Source organism: Cygnus olor, chromosome 7 (genome assembly GCF_009769625.2).
Source record: "Cygnus olor isolate bCygOlo1 chromosome 7, bCygOlo1.pri.v2, whole genome shotgun sequence".
In the NCBI taxonomy this organism is placed as follows: Eukaryota; Metazoa; Chordata; class Aves; order Anseriformes; family Anatidae; genus Cygnus; species Cygnus olor.
Window position 1 is genome coordinate 16,528,200 of NC_049175.1, and position 27,967 is coordinate 16,556,166.

A 27,967-nucleotide genomic window follows, 5' to 3' on the forward strand; every position below is an offset into this window, starting at 1 on the left:
TGACGGGAAGAGAATAAAAACAAGCAATGCGAAGACAATCACACACCACTTCCTGTGAGCAGACCAATGCTCAGTCTCTGAGCAATGGCTGCCTTGGGGAACAGCCGCCCTTCCCCATTTTTTATTGCTGAGCATGACATTATATGGTATGGAGTATCATTTTCGTCATCAGCTACCCTAGCTTTGTCCGATCTCTGCGCTACGAAGAAAGTTAATGCTGCCCCAGCCAGTCCAACTACAGATCTTTTTAAATGGTTGCCTGGGATTTAAACTTAAATTCACATTTACCAGCTCTGTCCATACTGTTGTAAAACAGAGGGTTGTAATGCTCTGTCTGGCATATCATCGTTTCTTAAATACAGTATCTGCTATCAGAAAGCCATTTCAGATGCCGATTGTCCCTTGCAAGAACTTAATAATTTCTCTTGTAATAAATAAGTAAAATGGTCATTGGAATGTGAAGCTGGGAACTTTCTTCAGGCTTATCAATTAAATCACTTTATTGATGGAAATCACCTTTAAATTTACATAATTATTTGCTGCCTAAACAATATTTAATAGGCCGGCATAAACAAATTCTGGGCAACCATACTTTCTAAAGTATGGTATTGCCTAATGATTTATGTTTAACATCTCAATGTGTTTACATTTACTCTTCTCTGTTCTTGCTACCCCACCCTCGAGATGGTTCAAACAGAGTTGTCTTAAGAGAGGTGACGAGTGCTGTGCAGCACACCAGTGTGGAGTGGGGATTGGTCCCCAGCTGCCACTGTGTGCCACATCTTCATCTCCTGCCGACTCAGCGTGCCTGGCATTGCTTTCGTGTACTGCCCGTCCATCAGAGGGACTGACGTCTCACTGGCTCCTTTCACAGGAGCTGTGTGACCCTTCGGCCAGGCTGGTAGCCTTCACTTTTCTAGAGGTGGGTCTGGGAAAAATACTTGTACAGCTGGGCTTCTGTCTAAGCATGCATGTGTATGTGAATGGTGCTTATGGCTCTGGCTGAAGGAAAACGGCTGCAACCCAACTGTCTGTGTTTGGCTGATGAGAGGGGAGTGAAGCCTGGTCTTCTGGGTCAAATCAGGGATTGGTCTACCCCAGCTTTCTCTGCCTAGTACAGGTGAAATGACAGACTACCCAGGGGAAGCACAGGGGAAGAAGTTCCCATTTGCTTTCATCACTCCTTGTGGAAGGTTAAATTTCCAGTGCACAAAGTATTTTTAAACGGTTTTCAACCAGTCTCCTACCAGTATTATTGAGTGACTCCTAGATGCACTGGAAGATATGTTGATCCCAAGTAAGGTGATGCAATTCACATACAGATTGGCACTTACAAGTGTCCTTTTCTAAATGAAATGTAATTAATTTCATCATTTTCACTATAATCAAGGAGAAGAGCAAGTGACTAGCGGCTTTCTTTTCATTATTTCTGTTTAGGGAGTGAATATGACGTTGGCTCTTAAAAGATTGATCAAAATCAACCTGCTGTCCTTACTCTGCCTCCTGGGTAGACCTGGACAGTTGACTTAATAGGTGATGCAAACAGCATTGCAATGTTACAAAGCTCTCCCTGGCAGAGCAGCAGCTCAGTTATACCATTTCCTGTAATGCAGTTGGGAAGAGATAAGGAGAAGTGGCTTGCACTGTCGTAACTTCTATGACAAATAGACCCCTACATCCTTTGTGTGCTTATAAAAGAAGGTCTGGCTCAGGGTCTGAGAACTGGGAAACAACCTAAAACACATTTTAATTACATAAGGGAGACAGTCTTTCATCAGATGTTGTAGTGGCTATATCATAACTGTATCATCCTGGCACCAAGCTGGGCTGTACTCACTGCTGGACGCTGGTCAAAATCAGAAACTCACTCACACAATAACAGAAGAACTTAGATTGAAGGCACCCTGGTGGTTCCCTATCCAACCCAGTATCTTGGAACCCAAGACACTGTAGTGGCTCATTTTTAAAGCCGTGACTAAACACTTAGCAAGCATATATTTGACATGTCTTGCGTTGTACTCCTGAAATTTGTGCAGAAAGAGCCAAACATCCCTTGATCCCCACCATGTCAGGGTCTTTGCATGACAGGCGGGGGCCCAAAGGTGTCTTCTGGTTTCTATTGAGCGGAAGAGATACTTTAATCAAAAATAACAGGAAAAAGATCAGGCATGTGATGTTGTATTTTAACACACTTGCAATTTCCACTGGTCTGTAGAGACTACAAGGATTGTTCCCTTGCCCCTTACTAGAACTCCTGAAATCCCACTCCACCTCCCTGAGAATATCCCAATTAGCATGAGTTTCCCGAGCCACTGCACACACATTAATGCTTTAAGACCATGTAAACCACCATAATAAGTCTGAGTCCCTCCCTGAGGTATTTTCCTGCCCATGTCTCTCCTTTCACTGCTGTAAATCACCTGTTGATGGCTTACAATGAAAGCACAGGTAGTACTTTACCGTGTGTGTGTTTGTCTGTGTGTGTCTGTGTGTGTGTGTGTTGGTGTCTCCTGAGCTTTGATCAGTGAGCAGTGTTTCTCTCTGACTATCAAGTGAGCATCTAGGTGGTATGAAATCAAAGCTGTTAGTGCAGGCGTGTTATGAGGCTCCCTTGCTTCTGATAGCAGTGACACAGTGAATATGTTGTTCTAGGCAAACCGAGGATGTGGCTGGCTCTAGCTCTGATGTCCTTGGTCCATGGGATGGTATCTGGGCAGCAGCTCTTTGATTTTCTATTTTCTAAGAATCCAGAAGCACGTATGAACATTGTAAGTATGACAGAGATGGAACAGAGGCAGTAGTTGTGTGGGAACAGTCATATAAATTATCAGTAGTTAAATACTAATTTAACTTTTTTTAAACTTTTTAACTTTTTACTTACAGATTACATTGATGGTGAGCACCACTACACTTTGCTTTTTTCACTTACAGAGTGAAATGGTCTCCTTCTGGGGATACCCCAGTGAGGAGTATGATGTGGTGACTGAAGATGGATATATCCTTCAGATTAACAGAATTCCTTATGGGAGAGGAAATGCTGGAAACAAAGGTAAAATTAATCTGTACTATACTGGAAAGCCATACCTTAAGCTGTTGTCTTCTGACTGGGATACTGGGGCTTGTGCAGGAGGTTTTTCAAGATCCTGAGGACATGCCATGACTTTGGTATCTGTAATGTCTCTTTTGATCAACAAGACTTTGTAGGGAGAGTGGATCCCTTACAGTGATGTTTTCTCCCCTGTGTGGAGACCTGAGAGTGGGTGATGCTCCATGCACACAGCAGGTTGCAGTCCTGGCAGTGAACAGTGGACCATCCATCTTATCTACCAGTGCCCCGTGCACACCTTGGGTTTTCTTTGTGAGCCTCTCTCCTAGTACGTGGTCCTGCAGCTGTGTGGCAGATTGGCAGAGCAGTTTGATACTCCTTGAACAGCTGTCATGGGGCCCTGTTGTCCTATGAAGAGTGACAATGAGGGGAGAGCAGAAGTCACAGTACCTAAGGGAGCTCCCTTTGCTCACAGGGAGCAAGGAGAGGGGAAAGAAAGGATGAAAGGTTAGGGAAACGAGGACAAAGAGACTTGAGCAAAACTGGGAGGCTCTAGATCCAAAATTTCAACTGAAAAGGGATGTCATAGAGTTACAGAATCACAGAATGGCCAAGGTAAGAAGGGACCTCTGAAGATCATCCAGTCCAACCCCCATACTGAGCAGGATGACCTAGAGCACATTGTGCTGGATGGCATCCAGGCAGGTTTTGAATATCTCCAAAGGAGACTGCACAACCTCTCTGGGCAACCTGTTCCAGTGCTCTGTCACCCTCACAGTAAAGAATTGGCTTCTCATATTCAGCCAGAACCTCCTGTTCTTATCCTCTCACCTCTCCAGGCACCTCCATGTTTGCCTACAAAGTTACCTGGGCACCCAAGTTCTACTAATGCTCCCAGCAAAGCAACTCTGCCAAAAGCCTGCTGAGATGCAGAGCATAGGTACCTATCTGCTTGCATCTCTGAAAATAGTTGACCAATTGTGCTCTTGGAGATTGGAGACAAAAGAAGATGCTACGAGATGTCTCTGAAAAGGCAGCACCAGCTGCTTTTATCTAGAGTAGGGAGAGTAATGGTGTCTATTGCTCTTATAATAGTAATCACATATTATGTGTTATACATATTTATGATAGTAATTAGGGACCTGCCACAGGGTGTGGGAGACAAAGGTTTGATTCTCGTCCCTGCCTCTGGGTGTTCATCCTCCCAGCCCTCAGAACGTGTCCAAAGTAAAGATAGGCCAGACAGGAAAACTTATTCTGCCTCCTTCTGAAATTCATCGTGACAGCAAAGAACTCACAAGCACATCTTTGTAGCTTGGTGGGACATCTCTGAGAGCAGAGACCTGCCAGCATTGTTTAGAGGTTAGAGAAAATAAGGAGAATGGGAAAACTGTTTTGTTTTGTTTTGTTTCTTTGTATACTATCCCCCAGCTCTAGATGTTGACGTACCTAGTGATAGGTTAGATACAGAAAAGATGAGAAAGGATGTTGGGGAATAAAGGGCAAAGCACTTTGAGGTATAGTGCACTTGGTGCATCTACTACCTAACGAACTTGTTTTACTGAAATCAAGGGAAGCAGAACTGCAAACTTCTGTACACTTAAAAAGTAAAAGAATTCCCAAGCTGTCTCAAATGCTGTCAGACAGCATTGAGGGGAAAAAAAAAAAAGTAAAAAAAAAGTTGTCATGATGCCTGTCTTTCAGGTCCAAGGCCTGTTGTATTTCTGCAGCATGGTTTATTTGCAGAAGGCAGGATGTGGGTTACCAATTTGCCTAACAACAGTCTGGGCTTCATTCTTGCGGATGCTGGCTATGATGTTTGGATAGGAAACAGCAGAGGGAACACTTGGTCCAAGCGACATCAGGTCCTCTCTCCCAAACGAAAGGAATTCTGGGCTTTCAGGTAAACAGCGGTACTTCGAGGAACTAAGATACAAATGGATTCTTTTGTTTTCAAGTGATGCTGTTCTAGCTTGGGGAGGAATGGATCACGCTAAACTGAAGAGTGTCCTCTTATTTTAGGTGCATAATACACAGTTTTCAGCAATGGTGAAAAAACATGTGCAGTTCAATGTCTTTAATACTTCCAGAAGTCAGACCCTTACTCCATTGGCCTGCACTTCCCATACTCACACCTGAAAAGATTGTCTTACTGGACCTTCTTGTCTCTTGCAAAATAATACGTTTAATTGGCAAGGGGAAGACAAGTGTTTTACACAAAATGTTAGGAGCGGTCTCAGAATGGACACAAAATACATCTCACAGGCAGTATTTTTCCATGTGTTTACCAAAGGACATATTAAGTAGCATGGAGATAGTTGTGGGATTGTCCTGCCCTCCCCAATGGTTTTGTGCTTTGTTGATGATTGTCATTTAGATGTAGGTAATCCACATATAAGTAAGATAGCAACTGTTCCTTCTGCAGCTTTGATGAAATGGCTAAACATGACCTCCCAGCAATTATAAACATTATTGAACAGAAAACAGGACAAAAGCAGTTATATTACATTGGTCATTCACAAGGCACCACTATAGGTAAGTTGGTGGGGAACAGCTTTCTGCTATATAACATTTCTAGTTTTAACTAGATATGCCATACTCTCTATTTTTTTTTTTTTTTTCCTTGCGCTGGAAACTGAATACGGATATAAGCCCATCATCAATAAAGTGGTACATGCTCTGCATTGCTCACAGAAATTGCAGAACAATTTCTGTTGCTAGCCAGATCAGAGTTTTGGCCAATATAGTTAGAAACATAATTAACTCTTGGAGTGAGCAGATGGCATTTCAGCATCCACTCTTGGACCTGTGATCAGGAAGGTTTTAAGCCTGCTACTTTCCAACTAGTAAAGGTTCCCAGGCAGCCTTTTGTGAAGCAATGCCAACAGCAAACTTTCCTGCAAGAAAGGATTGGTCTGCAAATGTCATCTTGACCCAGCTATCGAGCAACAGGAACACATGAAAGTTGGGCTGGATCCCCACCCTGAGATGGTGAGACAAAAGTTCTGCAGGAGTGACCCTATGACAATGTAGGACTGACCCTATGGCAATGTAGGATGTCTCTGTTATCTTTGGGATCTGTAAAGCAGTTCGTACTAAAGTTAAACTATGTACCTGAATGCCTTGAAAGAGTAAGCCACTTTTTTTCTTTGTTTCTTTTTCTTTTTCTTTTTCCAGCTTTCATAGCCTTTTCCACTATACCTCACCTGGCTCAGAAAATTAAAATGCACTTTGCTTTAGCACCTGTGGCCACAGTCGCATTTATTCAAAGTCCATTTAAAAAGCTAGCATTCTTTTCTGACTATGGTCTCAAGGTACGTTGGTCCTTTGCACAGACTGTATTCCACATAGCCATAATGAATGTATTTTTTCATAGGGATTCTGAAATGACCTACATAGCAAATTTCAAATCATTTACAGAGAGATAACTTTTTGCTCTGTCTGTTTTCATAATGAAGGGAATCATACATATCAGTCCAGAATCTTTCTATCCTGTCCTAAATTTTGTCTCCACAATATTCTGTCAGAGTCAGAGCCTAGAGGGTTGAGGTTATGGGCAGATGTGCAAGCAGCAGGTACCAAAATGTTGGACAATAAGACTAATGTGGAGACTCTGATCTGTGTCCTGCCTTTTACTGCAAAAGTACAACGAATGTAAAAGGTCATGAACGTAAAATCATGAAACAGAAACTTTTAACAGACTGCAAAGAAATGTCCACACATGGGCAACACAGATAAAATAGAAGCTGTGAAGTAGTAGTGCTTTGAGGAAGAGTGTGGTGAATCTTCATGTTTTATTAGCTTGCTTGCAATTTTGCAGGAAATGTTTGGCACCAAAGAGTTTCTACCACACACTATCTTGGGTGAGCTGGTCCTTTCGAAATTCTGTACCCATTCAAAGACCTGCAGGAACTTCTTGTCCATGCTCTTTGGGTTTAACTGGAAGAATGTAAATATGGTATGTAGGAACAAATCTATAAAGTGTCCTTGGTATCCTTTTAAAAGAGGAAGCCTTGCCTGCCCTGTTTCATGGAGCCAAGTGAAACCTGTTGTGAAATGTGTTTGACACCTTTCAGAGCCGAATAGATGTGTATGCAGCACACGCCCCAGCGGGAACATCAGTACAAAATCTAATCCACTGGTTGCAGGTAAAATTCCCCAGCTACTTTCCTGTGCAAAACAGTATGGGTTATCATAATAGTTCTTTGTGGTCAGTCTCTTGTATTGGTCTGCTGCAATGTATTAGTGATATCTTTGCTGGTTTTGTTTTCACTCCATCATAAAATGCTACGTGGATTCTTGAGTTACCTGTTTATCAACAAGTGGGCCAGAAGCACTGGATCTGCAGGGAGAAACATTTGGAGCTGAGGACCCTGTATGCCCAGCAGGCACATTTCAGGGATCTTATTTCAGACCAGCTCTAGTCTTGCCCTGCAGCCTGAGTGCCATTAGAGGTCAGACTGCAGCAGAGATTCTCCTGGACAGCATCTGCAGATTTACTGGGTAGGTCAAAATGTAGGGATAATCAGGCTATCAAAAGGTAACAGTCCTTCACCCTGTAGATCCAGGTAAGGTAGAGACAGCAGCCAGAAAGATTGGGTAGTACTAGGATTTATTGGATTGTGAATCAAATACTCTCACACAAACTATTACCTGCTACAGAAAGAAGGGGAAAAATACCTGTTGGATGCTGACTTGTTCTGAGCACTAACCCTGTGCAGGAAAACAATTGTCAAGGATGGACCAATTTTGCCCTTAAAGGAAAGTATGACAATACCACAGCCTCCTTTGGGACTCAATTTCTATATTTCCCTGTGCTTGTAATTAGAAATGTTTTTTATAATATATAACACAGATTCTCTTACTGCCAATTAAAATGATTATTTCTCATCCTTCCCATTGTGGACGTGGACAACAGTCACTACCAGAGCCTGTATGACACTGAAATTCTGCTATGTTGCCCTCAACCTCTCTTTCCTAGGTTAAATTCACCCAATTGTTTGTACATTTCTTTGTAGAACATGGATCAAAAAACCTCTTCTTCATCTCTTCTGGTTTCTCACCAATTCATATATCTTTGTAGTGTGTCCCGCAGACTGTATGTAGAGCACAGTTTGTTGCTAACATGCTACTGCTGTTTAGAGACCCAAAAACAGCTTTGCGGTTTCTGTAACACACTCCATTTTCTAAAGTGGTGTGGCTCATCCATGTTAGTCTGCATTCTCTATATGACCATTGGTTCTGCTTTTCTTGATGTATGAAGTTTTACATGACACATTACTGAATTTCAGCTTAACTGGTGAATATTGGCAAGGAGAAAAACTAGGAGTGATGGGTACAAATTTCAGCTCAAGGGGTTCTGGTTGAAAGTGAGAAAACCTGTATTCCCTGGAGCAGGGAGCAGCCCTGGGGCAGATCCCCAGAGCAGGAGGGGGTCTGTCTCAGGGGATTGTTCAGGGCTTGGCTGGGCCACCCTGACTTTGTGTTGCTGATAGTCCTGTTCCAGAAGTGGGAAGTTAGTTTAGAGATATTCAAAGGCTCCTTCCAACCAACATGTCTTTGGTCATTTCAGACCAATTCTTCAGTTTACAAGCCATATTTTGAATTCTAATCCCATTTTCATATTTTCATTTCCTCCCATCCTGGTGTTAATCACAAACTATATAAACATAATCTGTGTTCATTTATACAAAATAATGATAGTAATTAATTGTACTGGACCTATGGCAGACATGTGAGATACACTTTAAAAATCTTACCAGCTCAATGATGAAAACTAACTTTTCAGTTTCCTCTTTTGAATTGATTGCACCCCCACAGAACTGTAATTTCATTTAGACCATGCTCCCATGTTTGCCCCTGAAAATTTAATGTGCTATCCACTCCTAAATTTATTAAGCCAAAGATGTCCCTTTCTCTTTATTCCATACCACTGCAAGGAAGTAGAAAAGAAACCAAAATGTCATAATCAGAACAAAATTTGGCACTCAGTGCTTGTGATCAATATTTCTTTTCTGAAAGAACCACAGACCTTCATGAAGTCCTTTCATCTTTGGGAATCTGTCTTTGCTGTCTGTCTTCATGCTGTCCTTCAATTCACTTGAAAAGAGAGGAAAAATTTATTTCCAAATCTCAAAAAAAGACTAATATTGACAAATAATTCAGGAGCTTACTTTTCCGTGATTGCTCTGACCATTTAAAACATTTCCTTCTGAATCTGCTGCAGGGAGTTCGAAGTGGTGCACTGAGAGCTTATGATGGGGGAAGCATCTAAAACAGTTTTCGCTATAGGCAGGTGAGCTGCTTCAAATGGTTAAAGTTGTGGTCCTCCTTTATACGTACATTCATACTTGCATGCATTAGTCATGTATGATTCCACTGAATTTATTGTCCTTTATTGACAAAGCAAATTGGGCATACAAGCAGCAAGTCAGCAGGATCACCTCTTGGAACAACAGTATTTTCTATTTTAAACTTTACTTTACAAATACCTTCTAAATGGAATAAAGTATTAGATACTTTCCACTTAACCAGCTGTTTTTTTGTTTGTTTGTTTTTTGTTTTGTTTTGTTTTGTTTTCTGGAGGCTATAATCTGGCATGTAAAAGCAACAGTGATAACCATGTGACCAGTTACTTTCTGAAATTTGTGAAACTGAAGTCTGTATCCAGATTGTAATTTCTCTCTAGCCATGACAGAAAGCAAGGTGCTGGCACCCTGATCTAATGTTGCACGACAAATGGTGAGCAGTTAAATCTGTGTCCTGTGGGAGCTTGGGCAGTTCTTGTTCTATGGCAAGAAGAATATCAGAGGTAGAGCGTGATTAAGAAAAAAACCTTTTGCTTCCTTAAGCAAGAAAAATCAAATTCTTCAGAAACTAGCATGCTTTTTAACTGGAAGAATTATACTGTAGGTGAGGAGGTATGGTGCTGAAAAATCACCTGATGGCAAGATTCTGCAGTGTTGAGCTAAAGCAACACTCCAGATATGTCTTGTCTTCACTAACTTGCTTCCAAACACTTTCCTGTTATTACTTTCCGTCTTCTGTGAAACTGTCCTTTTCCATTCATTCAGATGGGTCCACCGCTCTACAATGTGAAAAACATGACAGTGCCGACTGCCATCTGGAGTGGCGGAGCTGACTGCCTGGCTGATCCTCGCGACGTTGCCCTCCTGCTCCCACAGATAGCTAACCTAGTTCACTACAGGGCAATTCCCGAGTGGAACCATATGGATTTCTTACTGGGTCTTGATGCAACAGAGATTTTGTATCACGAAATAGTCCATATGATGAAGAATCCATAAAGCTGCTGTTTTGAGGCTACAGTTTTGACACATTTTTGCTGATATGTCTTGTAAGATTAACATTATGTTTGAAGTATTTTGAAATGTTTGACTATTTGGACCACCTAAATGTAGTAGACTAAAATATTCTGCCTTTAACTAGAGCAGTGATGGGAGTGAGGAGAGGAGGCTGACTGCTGAGGCCGACATCCGGGTAGGCACTTCATTTCCTTTCCTTTCCCTTTCCCTTTCCCTTTCCCTTTCCCTTTCCCTTTCCCTTTCCCTTTCCCTTTCCCTTTCCCTTTCCCTTTCCCTTTCCCTTTCCCTTTCCCTTTCCCTTTCCCTTTCCCTTTCCCTTTCCCTTTCCCTTTCCCTTTCCCTTTCCCTTTTCCCTTTTATTTTCATCAGACATGTTTCATTCACAAGGTACAGAAAGGTAGAGGAAACATAATTAAGGAATCTGGGGTTTCAGACACTTCTACTTAGTCTAGAGTCACAACTATGTTTCCTCTGAGACACAATGAATCTCATGTAGCCTTTCCTGTGTGGTATGCTTTAAAGTGCTTGCAATTCCCCTAAAAGCACACGGACTTATGAAACTGGGAATCTGGACCCCATCGTAAATGAATTTATTCCTGGCTTCAGCAGGGACAAAAAATTCAATATTGCTGTCTCAGGACTGATACTGTTACCCCGGACCTTTAAGACTACCAGCATGGGTCAAAGAGAGCTTACAGGTCTGTGATGAAAAAAACACTACATCTCCTGAGAGGCATCATGGTTCTAGTGGCTTTAAAATTCAATAAAAATTGCAATTAATCACTTTTTGAATGTGTTTTTGTTGTTGTTGTTGTTTGTTTTTTTCTCCCAACAACTGAGAAGCCAGAGGATGAATTGAGAAAAATATATTCTGAAAAGCAATTACAAGACAGACAGTCCAACAGTCCTGTGATTCTGATATGCAAAGGAAAAAGGGCTTAAGGAATGTACACAGTGCCTATGTCTTAGTCTTTTTCTGAGATATTTTGGTAATAAGATTGAGTTATTTATTTTGAGTTGCATATTTTCTGACTAAAGAGCTTTCTTCAAATCCAGTATGTATACATGTGACAGACCAAGCAGTGCCACAGAAATCATCCCTGATAGTGCATCATCTATACATGCATGCTGGTAGTTGCCAAATGGCAGAGGGTTCAGTCTACATTTCAGTGAATATTACTGTCAATATCAGTAATTCATAAACAAATAAGATAAAGTCTGTCTACATTAAGAAATGGGTCATGTCTTGACAGGTTTGGGACAAATTGTATTAAATTCATCTCAGCCAACTTGCTAGGTTCTGAACATTTGCGCTGAACAAAATGATGTCAGCATTTCTTTGTGTGGGCAAACACCTTAGAAAAAGTTTCTTCATTCCAGGCTCCCTACTTATATGGAAAAATAGAGACTGAGTTGTTAAGAATAACCATCTCCCATCCTCACAAGCCAGCTGTGATATTGTATATTACTCTGTGATGGATGTTGCAAGTCTTTGTCCACTAGCTTTAGCATTTGTGGGATCCTTCGGAGAGAAGCTTCACAGAGTACCTGCTAGTGAAAAACACAAGAGCACACCATATATTTATGCTGTGACACAATGATGCTCTGTGCTTTATCCTCTGCTGCTTTCTTCCTGTCCTAAGCCTTTCTTCTGTGAAGAACAAAGTAAGTCAGCAGAAATGAAAATGTAATGAAAGTTATTTATGAAGAGAAATTTGCATTTGTTATGGTTTCTTGTGTATTGCAAGGTCACATTGCTTGCAGCAAATAATTCATGCTGTAATGGTTTTCCCACTGTTTTCTTCCTAAATATGCTGCTTCTGCCTCATTTCAAGAAATTTTCTATAAAATTGTCTTTTGAAGTAATACTCTTTGTCTAATCTTATTTTTCAGTTTGTTCAAGAGAGTCTGTTTCCAGAATCTTTCAGTAAATACTTCTGTCTCCTCTATAAAAAAAAGATTTCTAAATTTTATCCCATGATCAGATTATCAGATTATGCAATTGTTGACTTTTCTATCTTTAAGAGATTCATTAAGCATCTTTCAGTAGTACAAATTCTAGCTTAAATTTATCCTGTTTAAACACATTTTTTAAAAAAATTCTGTTTCCTGTTCCCCAGAAACAACTTGGTCATAGCAAATATGCAGCTTCACTTGGTGTATTGCCATCAGTACAGAAGGGATTTCTCCTAACTGCTTTGTTTCTTTCATTGTGTCTAATGATGAGACGCAATATTTTCTTTCTCTTTAAAAATTGTGAAACAAAGCCATGACCCAAATCCTTATTGAAATTAAAATAAATTAGCTTCCAGTAGTGAGAATCATTTGTAGATGAGAGACACACGGTACCATGCTGGACACAGGTGGTGTCCTGCATCTCAGATATCGCTGACCACCGCAGAAGCACAGTATTGCTGGAAGACCAGGTATGTCTTGAAAATCACACAAAGGTTGTCCAAACTTTGGAACGAGGACCTCTGTAATATGTTGGTATTTCCTCAAGAATATACATTTGGGGACATTTTGTGCAAAGGAACATAACTAGTATTTACCAAAGGACCCTACACTGGCGTGCAGCACTGCTATGGAGTTTACGCATGCTTGTATGATGGCAGAGAGATGGGGTGCAGTGTTTTACAACAGTGTAGCCTGAAGCTGCTTCTGGGATTATTTCAGCTCACTGATGCAAGAGAAGCTGGGGATTATGGCAGGCATAATCCTTCCATGCTGCGCTGAGTCTTCCTGGGGAAAAGTGCTACACAAAGCAGCATTTTGGCCCCCAGGTCTGCTCCTAATAGGGTGTGCAAGACTCTGCGAGTGTTCAGGCAGCCAAAATAACTGCTTCTGCAGCATGCATCAGCACGGGACTAAAACAGAGGCTGGGGCCCATCTGGGTTTGGAAACAGTGGTTAATGTATTTTGTGGCTTGGATGAGCTTGCTGGTGTTTGAGGCGAGGAGGATCTGGGCTGCATAACTGTGAATTTGGGTATCTTGACCCTGGCTCCACAAACACAAAATCCAACACAAGTGGGTCCCCAGTTCTTTGTGCTCTGCAGATACATGGGGCTATGCGCCACACCAGGGGAGCTGGGGAACACAGCACAGACCAGAAATCATCAGCACACTGATTACCACCCTGGGGTGATTTTCCTATTCTCCAGTCTACTGATGCTATTTTCCACCAGCACTTTTGCTTGGATGCTGCTCTGCCATTGGACAGGTTCGGCTCAACCACAGAGCCTCAGCTGCCCCAGCCTGGTGCTGGGCAGCAGATCCCAAAGGCTGCCCAGCCTCGTCTGCTGTCCCTTACTGGGTCCATGGACAAGCGGATGGGTGCCTGGGGCTGCTTTCCAGTGTTTGGAGCTGCCTGGTGACTTTGGGTCCCTCTGTTAGTGTTTGTCACTTGCTTCTCCATCAGTCATCCTGGAGGGATTAATCCGACCACAGAGAGACACCCACCTTGGGCCTACCCCACAAGGACTATCACCTCTTTCACCCTGCAATGTTTCCAGCAAAGGTTTAGCAAAAGCAGTGGGCTGATTCCATGTTAAACACAATGTCACATCCGCAAACCCTGCCTGGGTTGTCCTCTTAGAATCATGGAATCGTCTGGGTTGGACCTTCAAGACCATGGGTCTGGCTATCAACCTGATCTACCGATTCCCATCTCCTCCAGGAGCAGAAGCGGTAGCTTCTCCCTCATGCCAGCTGGAAAATACCAGCATGAAACAAAGGAGTGAACCTTCCTGAAGCGCAACAACAGCACCTCTCTAATGTGGATGCAGCCGTGATGGGAAAGGCAGATGCCTCACAGTGCCATGATCCCTTTCATTGGTCTTCTTCTGCAAGCTGCATCCTTAAAAGCTGCTTTCTTCTGAATACAGTTATTGGCTTGGGAAGGGATAGAGAGGATCTTGGTTTAAATATCCCTCTTTTCTCCCCAGCTACCCACCCCCCAAAAGTTTTCCCATGTCCTTTATAACCCCCATGAAGATGCCAATTGCTCGCTTTTCCCTTTGGCCTCCTAGGAGTGACCAGCTCTGACCTGAGACATGCGCACACAGTTAGGACACGGTGTGACATCTTACACGAGCAAACCGATGCTGCTCAAGTGCTGGCCAGGTTACACCCTATCCTACCTACTCCTATTAAAGAGTTTCATGGAAAAGGTGACATAGAGGCACATACTTTCATAACTAAAAATTCCTTCCATTAACCATGTATTTTAGCCAGAGGGCTTTTGTCACAGAAGATCCCAAACAGAAATTAAAGTGAACAAAAGTGGTCTTGTGCTGACTCCTCCTTTTACGCACTGGAATGATCATAGTAGGAATGGAACAGCCAGAAGGAAAAATAGGTGGAAGCCAGAGGACTGCCAGGGGAGACAGAAAGTCATGAGTGTTGTGAGAGGTTCAGTTTCTTTCTGGTGTTGGAGAAAGATGGAGGCATTGCCATCCAGACAAAGGGATCATACTGGGCACAACAGTATTTCACAGTTAGTATCTCACAGAATCACAGAATCATCTAGGTTGGAAGAGACCTCCAAGATCACTGAGTCCAACCTCTGACCTAACACTAACAAGTCCTCCACTAAACCATATCACTAAGCTCTACAGGGATGGTGACTCAACCACTTCCCTGGGCAGCCTATTCCAATGCCTAACAACCCTTTCAGTAAAGAAGTTCTTTCTAATATCCAACCTAAACCTCCCCTGGCGCAACTTTAGCCCATTCCCCCTCGTCCTGTCACCAGACACGTGGGAGAATAGACCAATTCCCACCTTGCTACAGTCTCCTTTAAATGCTTCAAAGCTACTTACTACTAAACTGTGACGGGAGAGAACTTGAGAGTAAAAGTAATAGTAATACATTATTTTACCTACACAGTGCAGTTCTTTTGAGCTACAAATATTATTTTATCTTCTGAATTTATGATAGTTATGGAATACAATTAGTTCTTTGTAGTGTTGCTTTGATTTTCCATGATCTCCTGTTGAACTACGTTTTGTTTTTTATAGCAATTAGGTTTTATTAAATACATTCCTTTGGATATGGCTGACTTGCCTGGAACTATCCCTAGACATGTATTTACTGTTGAACACAGTAGTGTTGATATGTTTTTGTTTCTTGTTTGTTTGCTTGAGCACACATAGGCTATTTTCTCAACTTCAGGAGGTTTGGAGAAGTTTCCTTGTGTTTAGCTGTTTCAGTACTTCACACTAATCTTATACAAGCCCTCACTAGAGAAAGAAATTTGTACCAAATATTTAGCATGTAAAAATAGTTGCAAAAAGTAACCAATGGAACAAAAAAGCAAATGCTATTCTTCTTTATATATTCCTTTACTATTTTCTAATTGTATGAAGATTGGGATCAATATTTGCTATTGATAATGGCAATTGGTTTAAAGCTTTCTGTGTCTGGTTAAGTAATGGCAGGCTTTATTTGGAAACAGTCAAGCTAAAGCAGGCCTCTGCAAACAGTTTAAAAGTTCTGACTGGTATATAACTCAGATTGTATGTCATGTGGAACCAGGTAGATAAGGCTGCAATTTGCTAGGTCCTGCATTTTTGCCACCCAGCCTTACCCATAAAAGTGGCCTAAAAGAAAGCTGGAGAGGGACTCTATCAGGGAGTGTAGCTATAGAACCAGGAATAATGGCCTTGAACAAATGGAGGGGAGATTTAGATGAGATGTGACATGAGGAAGAAATTCTTCACTTGGAGCACAAAGCGCACATGGGAATTAGGGCTGAAGATGCACCTTGCTTCTGTTCTTTTCCGTAAAGAATAGAATGAAATTACCTAAAAAACAGTGTCAAAAATAAACCCAGGGCACAGGATGGGAGGTGCAGGGCAGTCCCTGTGGCCAAGGGGCAGCCTTTCTCTCTGGCAAGCCAAACGGCCCGGGGGAGCCAGCCCCAGAAAAGGGGCCCCCAGCTCCCCCAACCCTCCTTGTCCACGTGAGGGCATCTTCCAGGCTGCTCCCAACACAGCCGCCTTTGGCCACGCATGGGCCACTCCATCGCAGAGGCTTGCTGAGGTCACAGTGGCCACCACTGCCCCGCCTTTGCTGCGGGCCCTATAAAACAGGCCCCCTGCAGCTGGCCCAGCACTCGCTGAGCATCTAGGCCCTCTGACTGCCAGCTTGTGCGGCAGGAGGAAGACTAGAAGAGCAAGGCGAGCAGCAGGCCTCCTTGGTGTGCGAGGACGGCGATGCCGTCTGGTGAAGCACCAAGAAGGAATGCACCTGAGCAGAAGGAGATGTGTCGTGGGCGGAGGGATAGCGCTGGCGGCACAAGAGACACCAGTGCCCAAGGGACCTCTGGCGCCCAGCCCACAGACACATACAGGCGGTACCACTGGCACCACAACGATGCGGGGAACAGGCTGGCCCCTCACACACACAGCGACAGGGGGCCTGGGCCTTACCATAGGAGCAACGGTGACGTGGGGCGAAGGCGGGAGCATCAGGCAGACAGCCGCGGGGAGCAGAGGCATGCCCATAGTCCGGAGCACAGTGCGGGACCCAGTAATGGCCGTAAACCAGAGGGCACCGTCAGACCCATGTATGAAAATCAAGCCGACAGTGGCATGGGACCGAGGCGTGGGACTGGACGACCCCCTGGTTCGGCACCCTGGCCTGAGAACATTCCGGACGGAAGGCATCCCATTTGGGCAGTCCCGGGCAAGGACTGGCTTAGCCTTCTGCCCAGCACCGTGGAGCCCATGGAGCTGGATCCACCAGATGTGGAGGAACGGATGGAAGTGGATCCACCTCTGCCGGGACAGGCCTGGGACTACTGTGGCATGTCTTTGTGCTCTGCCATCCGAGAGCACCAACAGCATCGCAGGAGTGCCTGGCGAGCCCCCTGCTCGTTGCTCAGGCTCCATCGCAAGCATTAGCTTGGAGCCACCAAACACCACGGACATCCCGCAGGCTTGCCTGCAAGATGTTCCGGCAATAAACAGCTCTTGCCGATTCTCAGGGGTTGTGTGAGTGCTTCATTTTTTTTGGGGGGGGGAATGGGCTAAAGTTGTGCCAGGGGAGGTTTAGGTTGGATATTAGGAAGAACTTCTTTTCCAAAAGGGTTGTTAGGCATTGGAATGGGCTGCCCAGGGAAGTGGTTGAGTCACCATCCCTGCAGGTCTTTAAAAGATGTTTAGGTGTAGAGCTTAGTGATATGGTTTAGTGGAGGACTTGTTAGTGTTAGGTCAGAGGTTGGACTCAGTGATCTTGGAGGTCTCTTCCAACCTAGGTGATTCTGTGATTCTGTGAAACCTGTAGAGAGCGATAAGGTCACCCCTGAGCCTCCTCTTCTCCAGACTGAACAACCTCAGCTCCCTCAGCCGCTCCTCATAAGACTTGTTCTCCAGACCCCTCACCAGCTTCGTTGCCCTTCTCTGCACTTGCTCGGGCACCTCGATGTCCTTCTTGTAGTGAGGGGCCCAAAACTGAACACAGTACTCAAGGTGCGGCCTCACCAGAGCCAAGTACAGGGGGACAATCACTTCCCCAGTCCTGCTGGCCACACTGTTTTTTATACAAGCCAGGATGCTGTTGGCCACCTCGGCCACCTGAGTACACTGCTGGCTCGTATTCAGCCGACTATCAACCAGTACTCCCAGGTCCTTCTCTGCCAGGCAGCTTTCCAACCACTCATCTCCCAGCCTGTAGCGCTGCTCGGGGTTGTTGCGCCGCAGGTGCAGGACCCGGCACTTGGCCTTGTTGAACCTCATACAGTTGGCCTCAGCCCATCGGTGCAGCCTATCCAGATCCTCCTGCAGAGCCTTCATACCCTCGAGCAGATCAACACATGCACATAACTTGGTGTCGTCTGCAAACTTACTGCGGGTGCACTCAATCCCCTCATCCAGATCATTGATAAAGATATTGAAGAGAAATATCTCCTCTTACTTCACCTCCACTTGTGTCTTTCCCTTCATCTTCTCATCAGTTCTCAGCTTTCTGCTCCTTTGCCATGAATTATTCCTGTTTCAGGTACTTGATTTATTTTTAACAGCTATGGACAGAAATTATAGCTGACTATTTTTTGATTTATTCATCTTTTATCCTTCTCAGAGACATTTGAGAAAATATAGATTTGCAGGTGTTAAATACAAGCACATTTCCACTTTCTTATTGAGAAACAAACACTAAAAAAAAAGCCATAAACAAAACAAATTGTGTTTGTACAATGTCCCAGTTTTGACAAAATATGTTGGGAAGAATGGTTGCACACAAGAGCCTGACAATAGCTGGAGGCTGGAGAGAAACAAGGAGGGAAACTGATAACCCATCCCATTGCTGCAGTGATTTCTATACCTCCCTAGATTTCTCTTCATCTGTAAAATTAACCTTCTTGGGATGGCCTGGAAATCTTTAACTTTATGGACCGTGCTTTTATTTTACTTCCTTTAACATCAAACACTTTAGAGACATGGGTGCATAAGCAAATCATCTGGTCTCAGAAAAAGTGACCTGGGCAAATTCTAGTTGCCAGTTCATGTGTCATAGAATCACAGAAATGTTTGGGTTGGAAAGGACCTTAAAGCTCATCTGGTTCCAGCCCCCTGCCATGGGCAGGGACACCTCCCACCAGCCCAGGCTGCCCCCAGCCCCATCTAGCCTGGCCTTGGGCACTACCAGGGATGGGGCATCCACAGCTTATCTGGGCAGCCTGTGCCAGGGCCTCATCACCCTCAATTTAACACATATTAATTAAGGCAGCATTTCCTTTATGCATTTTGTTGCACATAAATGTAATAAATTTTCCTTGGAAACATTTAGGGAGAGATAAAGAAATGAACCATGCTTTGGAGCATTCACCCAAGCAGCTCTTAGGAGTATTTGTAATTGATCGAAGTTGTCTGAGGGACAAATTGAGGCTACTGCTCTTCTCATGAGCATTCAGCTCTGAAATAATTAGTGCCCAGTGCCAAGACAAGAGGCAATGGGCAACAAGCAATGCACAGAAGGCTATGTATGTACATCAGTTAGCAGTTTTTGCTGTGTGGGTGATGGAGCCCTGGCACAGGTTGCCCAGGGAGGTTGTGGAGTCTCTCTCCTTGGAGACTTTCAAAAGCCATCTGGATGTGGTCCTGGGAAAGCTGCTGTGGGTGGCCCTGCTTGAGCAGGGCTTGGAACAGATGGACCCAGAGGTGCCTGCCAACCTCAACCATTCTATGACTATGTGGCTTCTCTCCTGTCACAGAACCCTCATGTCACCGAAGAAGAGCTGTGTCTGGGTGAAACTGGTGATGGTATGGTCCTTCTGAAGCCAGCAGTTTGTATATAAATCCCTTTAGAATTACAGCAGTTAAAATGTGAGTGAAATTTTTGCTTGTGCAAATGAGACGTCCTTCACAGTGCATGTCAAACAGTGGTGAAGTGTTTATTCTTGAGATGGAGGCAGCATCAGCAGGGCCCTGCATTGTGGGGGCATATATACTCCCCATCCTGCAAAAGCACGGCTGCTGTGGAGGCATTTTCTCAATGCAAAAAATGTCCATGTTGTAATGCACTGTGCGGGTTGGAAGGAACGTGCAATCCGAATAGAATATATACAACTTGTCTATATTGTTGACAGAATGGGTTTTGCTCATTTTATCAGCAAATTAATCAGCCTGGAGGGTCTGCTAGTGCACAGTTTAAAAACTTCTCAATCACCTAGTTTTTCCCTCTTGTCTCCAAACCAGTAACTCACAACATAAATCTATACTAATCCACTGTAAGGCCAACATATTCCCTGTTATTTTTACCTCCTCACATGGATGAGGAGCAGGATGCTGCCTGCTCTTTTTGACAGCTATCCATAGATTCAGACTGATTAGTATCCATGCGGGAAGAAATACACCATCGCCCCAGTTTTATTATTTCTTAAAAATTAAAGCAGTCAAACCATAACAGGGATAAAAGTCCAAAATGGGATCATGAGCACATGGGTTCAAATTAGCCATTGACGGATTTGGGCTGGAAATCCCAGCTCCCATCTGAGCAGTCAGGTTTTGCTGCAGGCTCTGTAGAATCAGAGGGCAAAAATCTTCCAGGCTGTTTTTATGTGGATCTCAGCAAGCTTATAACTGTGTTTGACGTGGCATCTGTGATAGCAGGGGCTGGACCTGCTAGTCCTTGGCTCCTGAGTTCCTCTGATCTGGTGCAGCAGGCCCAAGCACATTTCACTTGCAACCTGGGATTTGAGGAGATGGTGGCATGAATTTGGCAGCCTTTTCAAGAGCTGGATGTCAGCCCAGAAAGCGCTGAAATCTTGGTACCTCCAATGGTGAAGGGAGCATATCTGCTGCCATCTGTGACTCAGACCCAGACCTCCTTCTAGCACCTTTGGAAGGGTGTTGAACCTGGTGTTTCAAATACAGCTTCGGTGAATCACTGCCTGTTTGGTTTTGCTGACTGCTTCACTAAAGGGGATAGCAAAGCTTTTGTTCTTCAGCCCTGTTTCCCAGTGGAGATCAGAAGACTTCGGTTGTGGAGCAAGGCCCTTTGAGCCCCTAGTTCTGCTGTGCCCGCCCTGCTCTGGGCAGGAGGTTGGACAAAGTAACCTTCCAACCTGAGTTTTCCTGTGATCCTCTGTTTCAGAGCAAGATGCAGTAACAAGTTAGAGGTGGAACTGAACACCTAACAGACTCCCAGCAATGTGACCACGTTGCGTTCGTAGAGGTGGGCAGAGGCTCATGCTTCATTCTTCACGAAAGATCCAAGTTGGAAAAGCAATATAAAATAGTGATTAGAATTTTTTCCAAGTTCTCAGCATTTTGTTGATGGGATAACATGAGTCTGACTTCATTTCATTTGAAAGAGGTACCTGAAGTGTGTTATTTGAAGGTGCAGTCTTAAGTATGTGTGTGATTTGTCCTCATTAGCCTCAGCATTGTGTTGCAAATGGACAGCGAGAGCATCCAATCCCACATACCAATCTCTAACAGTTGTCACCGTTTTATTAGGCAATCTATTGATGGACTGACTTTGATGCTCCTTGGAGTGATGTTTTTCTCACTCTGTTATTCAGACACACTTTAGGAGCTCGTACACCTTTACAGACACTGAACTGTGTGCTCCAGACTAAGCACAGTGACAAGGAGATCCACAGTGTGGCTGTTGCTGGTGGTGGTGATGGCACCACCAGATGCCTTATGACAGTCGATGCTTTGAGACCAGCTTGTCTGTCCTACAAGCTGCTTGGCTGATACCAGTTTTCAAGCTATGTTGTATTCATTAAATGTATTTTTCTCTCTGTTAAAGGTGGGGCATTCAGAAGTTGCAAATTAATCTCACAAGCTTAATTCTACTTGTACTATTGTTTTCTTTGAATTGGAGGTGCTCAGAATTTTTGGAGTTTCGGTTATTTTAACTCTGTGTTTCAAAATGAACATTTAACCTGGCAAAATTGCAACCATATATTACTACACTTCTGAGCCACTATTGAGACAGTTAAAGCCTTTTTTTTTTTTTATTTCAAAAAACAAATAAACCAGTTCTACACCAATACCTCCTCTCTGCTCTCTGCTGACAGTGACAGGACCTGAGGCAACAGCATGGAGCTGTGATGTGGGAGGTTCAGGCTGGATGTTATGAAAAGATTCTTCACCAAGAGGTGGTTGGGCACTGGATCAGGCTCCCCAGGGATGTGGTCATGGCACCAAGTCTGCTGGAGCTCAAGGAGTGTTTGGACAACTCTTTCAGACATAGGGTTTGGGTTTTGGGTCTTGTTATGAGGAGCCAGGAATTGGACTGAATGATCCTTGTAGCTCCCTTCTAACTTGGGATACTCTATGGTCCTATGATTCTCCTAAAACCTTCAACTTTTGTGGATCACTGTGCGCATCTTTTACTGTGTGCAGAGACTTGCAAGCAGGGTGTACACAATTCTACAAGCAAACAATTAGCGTATTTAATAAATAAATGGGGCTAACATGTTATTAGGCTGAGCACTTAATATGCTCACCACACCTGATGCAGGCACTGATAAGTGTCTCTCCTGGCTAAGCAATTATCAGTGTGGTGGGGAAATGCTGGCTTCTTGGAAAACCTTGATCTTCCAGTGTTGCTGTATGCAATTATCCATCTCTTTAATCAGGTTTTCTTGATGAGATTTCTCTCCTGAGTCCTTGAGTTGCTGACAAGAACTCTAGAAAAAGCTCAGTTCTGTTCACTGGGAAGGTTATTAAACATTTTTTAACCAATTCTTCCCTTTCTAAAGTTACTATCTCTATTTTTTATTACTGAATTTGTAGCAAATTTGCACACTCTCTGGGATCTGTTTCTGTGCAAATGCCCACGCGTATATTCAAAACACACTTGTAAGCTCAGCAGGGGCTGAGAGGTGATAAGATTGCTCTTCTTCACCTGTGGCCAGTCACTCAACAAAATAAGCAACAAAGGCCTGACGTGGCCATCAGACCACTGTTTTCTCAGTGGTCTTATAATAGGATAATTGAAACATTGCCTCCAGAGGTCTGAATTCCAGCCTCCCGCAAAGTTAACATGCATAGGTAGATATTAATGGTGAACAACATCATGTTTATTCAAACTCATGATAGGCTTTATATAAAAAGGTAGAATTGCAAAAGTGCTATATATTAACCTGTCATTTCAATTCTCTTTTCTAAAGGTATTGCACTTGGCTGTAAGAAACAACACTGATCTTCTCTGAGACCTGCACCGCTTCCCATAGTAGACCTGTCCTTTTTGTTATTTAATCATCTACTGATGTGTCCAGTCTGACAAATAAAATGCTGATATCCCATTTCTTCCTCCCAGAGTTGCTGCTAATGGTACGGAGATGGCAGTGGGAGTCCTGTCTTTGGGAAGCACCAGGTGAAACACCTTCTCCAGGTGCTCCTCTGTAAATGCTGTGAGGACCAGCAGCTGGTCCCTGATAGCCACACTGAATGTGTACAGGCTGGGCTTGATCAGAACCATTGCTGGGCACACAGCTGGTGTCAGGAGGCATCTCAGTAAGCGATGCCACTGCATATGGCCTGGAAGCAAGATGAAGTCAGAACTGAACAAAGGTGAAGCCAGATGCCTCAGATGTTATGGCACACCTTATCATAGAATCATAGAATATCCAGAGTTGGAAGGGACCCATAAGGATCATCTAGTCCAACTCTTGGCACCGCACAGGTCTGCCCAAAGTTTAGACCATGTGACTAAGTGCACAGTCCAATCACTTTTTAAATTCAGACAGGCTTGGGCAGAAAAGCCTGTGTGGAGCCTGCAAAATTCCCTTTTGTTATCTGTAATGTCCTGCTACATCTCACATCGCTGTTTTTGTGGTGCCCCATCTCAGCCTTAGCCATTCACATATCCATTTTTCCACCTGCGCTATCTGTAGTATCCTGCAATTCATCAAGCACCTGTGTTGGTGGTGATGTCCATAGCAAGGGTTAGGCATTACCATGCACTCCCTAATGTGATACCTCCACCATCATGAAGCAGAGAGTGTAGCTCATGACACTGAGCACCTGAGATAGTGTCCTCTGCTCCAGTCTGTGGCTTGTTGTGGAGTTGCAGCTCTGCACCAGTGGGAAAGTGTCCTCCCTAAGGGTCATCCACGACATCTGCTCATGAACCTTGTGGTGCGCTCGTTGCCTCATGCCCAAAGCTCTTTGTCATCTAACCCCTCAATTCACCATGCTACAGATTTCTTCCCTCTTTAATGTTGCACAACATTCGCAAAAAAAAAATGAGTGTTGGGTATAATTTCGTGCTGGGGAAAGAACCATGAGCTAGTTAACCTCTCCAGGGTAAACAGAGTTGCTGGAATTTGTTCTTGTCTTGATTTTTCTTTGTTTGTTTAGACACTGAGAAGCTAAACAGGATAAGCAAGAAAAGCTTGGCAAGAAATAGTTTGATTGGAGAGTGATAGCGAGGTGGATTTACGAGGTGATGAAGGGCTCAACCCCACCTAGCTCCTCTTGCACATCTTTTCAGCAGAAATTCACCTGGTTTTGGACTTTACTGGGAGCAGAGAGCAGGCTCTGGTGAGCACTATCTCCTATTACTTTTACCTTTTCAAAGATTTGCTTTGAGTTAGTTATTTTGAGAAAGATCACCCATTTCCTGGCTATCCCATTTGCTCTTATGATACAAACGTGAAACCTCCTGTGGTGGAACAGCTCCATGCTTGTGGAACAGCTGGTGCTAGAGAGGGATGTGGGAAAACTCCCCATGAAACCCATGGGAGGAAAATTGCTCCACACAGACACCTCTCTTTCCTTGAGCTGTCCCTGGGACATGAGGGACACAGCACCATGCTTTGCCGGAGGCTGAGCTGCCCAGGATGGAACAACATGGCCCAATGGGCCCCAGCACTGGCGGAAGGAGGGCCCTGGTGGCTCCTTCCCTTGGGCGAACCCATGGCCCTGGGTCAAGGTTTCCTTACAGCTCAGGGACAGGGATTGCAAAATGTTTCAGAGCAGAGGAGAAAAAGCACCATCAGGAGAAGAAACTGCAGGGGAATCTACTTACTGTCATGCTGAAAAGTTTCCATTTGGGATATGAAAGTACCATATTCCCATGGGCTGGACATGAAGACAGCTCCCTTCCCAATTCCAGGCATTCTCATCAAACAAACATTTTTTTTTTTCCCTTTTCAGGACCCAGGTTACCGTTAGCTGCATTGCTCCATCATGGCTTCATTTTAGATGGTAGCAATTGGTTTTCCCATTTCCCCAGTATTCCCCAGTACCAGCCTGGGCTCTGTCCTTGTGGACACAGGCTACAGTGACCTTCATTCTGCAGCATACCAGGCAAGAGAAGCTGAACTACTTTGGCCATGTTCAGGGCAGCTCTCTGGGTGATTTTGGGTCAGAGCGTGGATTCATGTGCTTGGGCCAATGTGGCGGTTGATTGTAGAACATGGGAAATCTCTTGAGTTTGTTTGGTTGTTTGTTTGTTTTGTTTTGTTTATTTGTTTCCAGGTTTATAGCATTTTATAGCACAGCTGGCCGAGAAAATCAAAATGTTCTTTGTCCTGGTTTCAGCTAGGACAGAGTTAATTTTCCTCCTAGTAGCTGGTATGGTGCTGTGCTTTGGATTTAGGATGAGAATAACGTTGATATCACACTGATGTTTTAATTGTTGCAGAGCAGTGCTTACACTAAGCCAAGGACTTTTCAGCTTCTCACTCTGTCCTGCAAGTGAGCAGGCTGGGGGTGCAGCAGGAGCTGGGAGGGGACAGACACAGGACAGCTGACCCAAACCGGCCAAAGGGGTATTCCGTACCATCTGACAGCATGCTGAATAATTAATATGGGAGGGCTGGCCGGGGTGGCGGGACCGGCTGCTCGGGGATAGGCTGGGCATCGATCAGCGGGTGGTGAGCAATGGCATTGTGCATCACTTGTTTGTACATATTAGTAGTAGTACTATTATCATTATTATTATCATTTTCCTTTCTTTTCTGTCCAAATAAACTGTCTCAATCTCAACCCACAGGCTTCATTTTCCTGATTCTCTTCCCCATCCCAGAGAGGGAGGTGAAAGAGTGAGCAAACGGCTATGTGGTGCTGAGCTGCCAGCCGGGTTAAACCACAACAGTCCTTTTGGCACCCAAGGTGGGGCATGAAGGGTTGAGACAATGACAGATCTGACCAGAGTGTGTTAAAACTGAATTCCTATAAGCATTACATCAGTTTAATAGTTGGTAATCACAATGCCGATTTTTGTGATCTCAGGTCTGCTGTGCCTGTTTTCTGAACTGAGTTATATGGCACATTACTTAGTGTATGTGTTCCCTGTCGTGTTGTTTATCACTTCTGGGGGTTGGTACAGGGTTATTATTTTGCTGTACTGTGTAACACTGGCTTATGGTATCATAAAATTACTGGCCATGAGACTAACCTGGTATTTGTACTCAGCATTGCCGTCAACTCTGTATTTTGGGAACCCTACCTCAGAAACTGTTAATAATTATACCTTTCACGCTTTTTCTTTAAGGAGCCAATCTACGGAGGGGTTGGGGAAGATGTTTTTTCTCACTTATTCACTCTCCCTTTCGCCTCTACCCCTTTCTTCTCCTCCAGGCGAGTTATGGTAGCATTCCAAAACTTCAAATACCCTTGGGATGTTCAGACCAGCATGTTCTTATTGTTATGCCTCCTGAATGCGCTTCAGGTTTTGTTTAAGGTTAAACAAATACTTAAGAGTGTCATCCAGAGATCTGTCCTGAGGCAGGACAGTTACAAATGGCAGGGAGAGTGGGAGGATATGGGCAGGCATCTAGAGCAGTGGGCATCTCCAGTGCTTTGGAAATTCACCCCTGAACAACTGAAAAATCCTAAAAAACTGGTAGAGTGCTTGAAAAAGTGTGTCACCACCCTGGCAATACCAGACATACACAAATCACTGCAACGTGCTGGGACTTGGCCTATGCCTACCGAGTTGCAATTGATGCCACTATAACCCTAGTGACAGACCTGCGGCCACTCCAAGTCCTGTGACAGGCCCAACGGCCACTCCAAGCCCTATGAGGGGCCCCAACGCTGAAGCAGGGGGAAAAAAAACTGTACCAGTGTCAGTTGCACCCATAACCAAGATGAAAAAATGGTTTAGAGAATGTAAAGATGTAAAGTCTACACCACAGCTGGGGAGAATGGCCCCACCTGGAGCCTCTGGAATAAAGAACCTGGGGAAACTCAAGGTCGACCCCTAGGGTTTTGGAGTCAGGGATACGGAGGATCTGAGGCCCACTACACTCCAACTGAAAAAGAGATATTGGCAGCATATGAGGGAGTTCGATCCGCTTCAGAAGTGGTTGGTACTGAAGCACAGCTTCTCCTGGCACCCTGACTGCTGGTACTGGGCTGGATGTTCAAAGGAAGGACCCCCCTTTACACATCATGCAACTGATGCTACATGGAGTAAGTGGGTGTGGTGGTTTTACCGTGCTAGGCAGCTGAACACCACAACTGCTCTCTCACTCCCCCTCCTCAGAAGAGGAGGGGAAGAAGTAAAGGAAAGAACAACTCACAGGTTGAGATAAGGATAAATTAATTAAAGGGAAAAAATAATTATTAAGGAAAGATTATTATTAATTAAACAATTTAACTAAAGGGAAAAAAGGGAAAGGGGAAAAGGGAGGGGGAAAGGGAAAAAAACAAAACAAAACGAGTAAAGGCTATGTGAAAGTGCAGAGGAAAGAAATTACTCCCTACTTCCCACAGATGAGCGATGCTTGACCACGTCCTTGAAGCAGGGCCTCAACGCACATAGCCAATGTTCGGGAGGACAGACGTTTTCGCAACGAGAGCCCACCCCTCCCCTCTTCTTCCTTTTTCCACCTTTTATTGCTGAGTGTGACATCATATGGTATGGAATATCCCTTTGGTTGGTTTAGGTCAGCTGCCCTGGTGATGTTTCTTTCTCACTTTTTTGCCCACACTCTAGGAGGGTTAGAGAGAGTCCTGACGCTGTGCCAGCACTGCTCAGCAGCAGACACAACACTGGTGTGATACCACTGCTGTTCTAGCTACAAATGCAGAGCACAGCACTGCATGGGCTGCTGCAGGGAAAGTTAACATCCCAGCCAGACCCAGTACAGTGGGTTGCACTGATTATTCATCAGGCTCAAATAGG

At 44.2% G+C, this 27,967-nt stretch overlaps 1 protein-coding gene across 1 annotated transcript; it reads left to right on the forward strand.

The window, feature by feature from the left end:
- The first annotated feature begins 2,663 nt into the window (after positions 1-2,663).
- Positions 2,664-11,109, forward strand: LOC121073244 (gastric triacylglycerol lipase-like). Its single transcript, XM_040564016.1, has 7 exons — positions 2,664-2,768; positions 2,932-3,049; positions 4,751-4,949; positions 5,472-5,581; positions 6,224-6,360; positions 7,123-7,194; positions 10,114-11,109. The coding sequence occupies exons 1-7, from the start codon at positions 2,664-2,666 to the stop codon at positions 10,348-10,350; spliced, it is 978 nt and encodes a 325-aa protein (XP_040419950.1). The 3' UTR covers positions 10,351-11,109.
- The last annotated feature ends 16,858 nt before the right edge of the window (positions 11,110-27,967 follow it).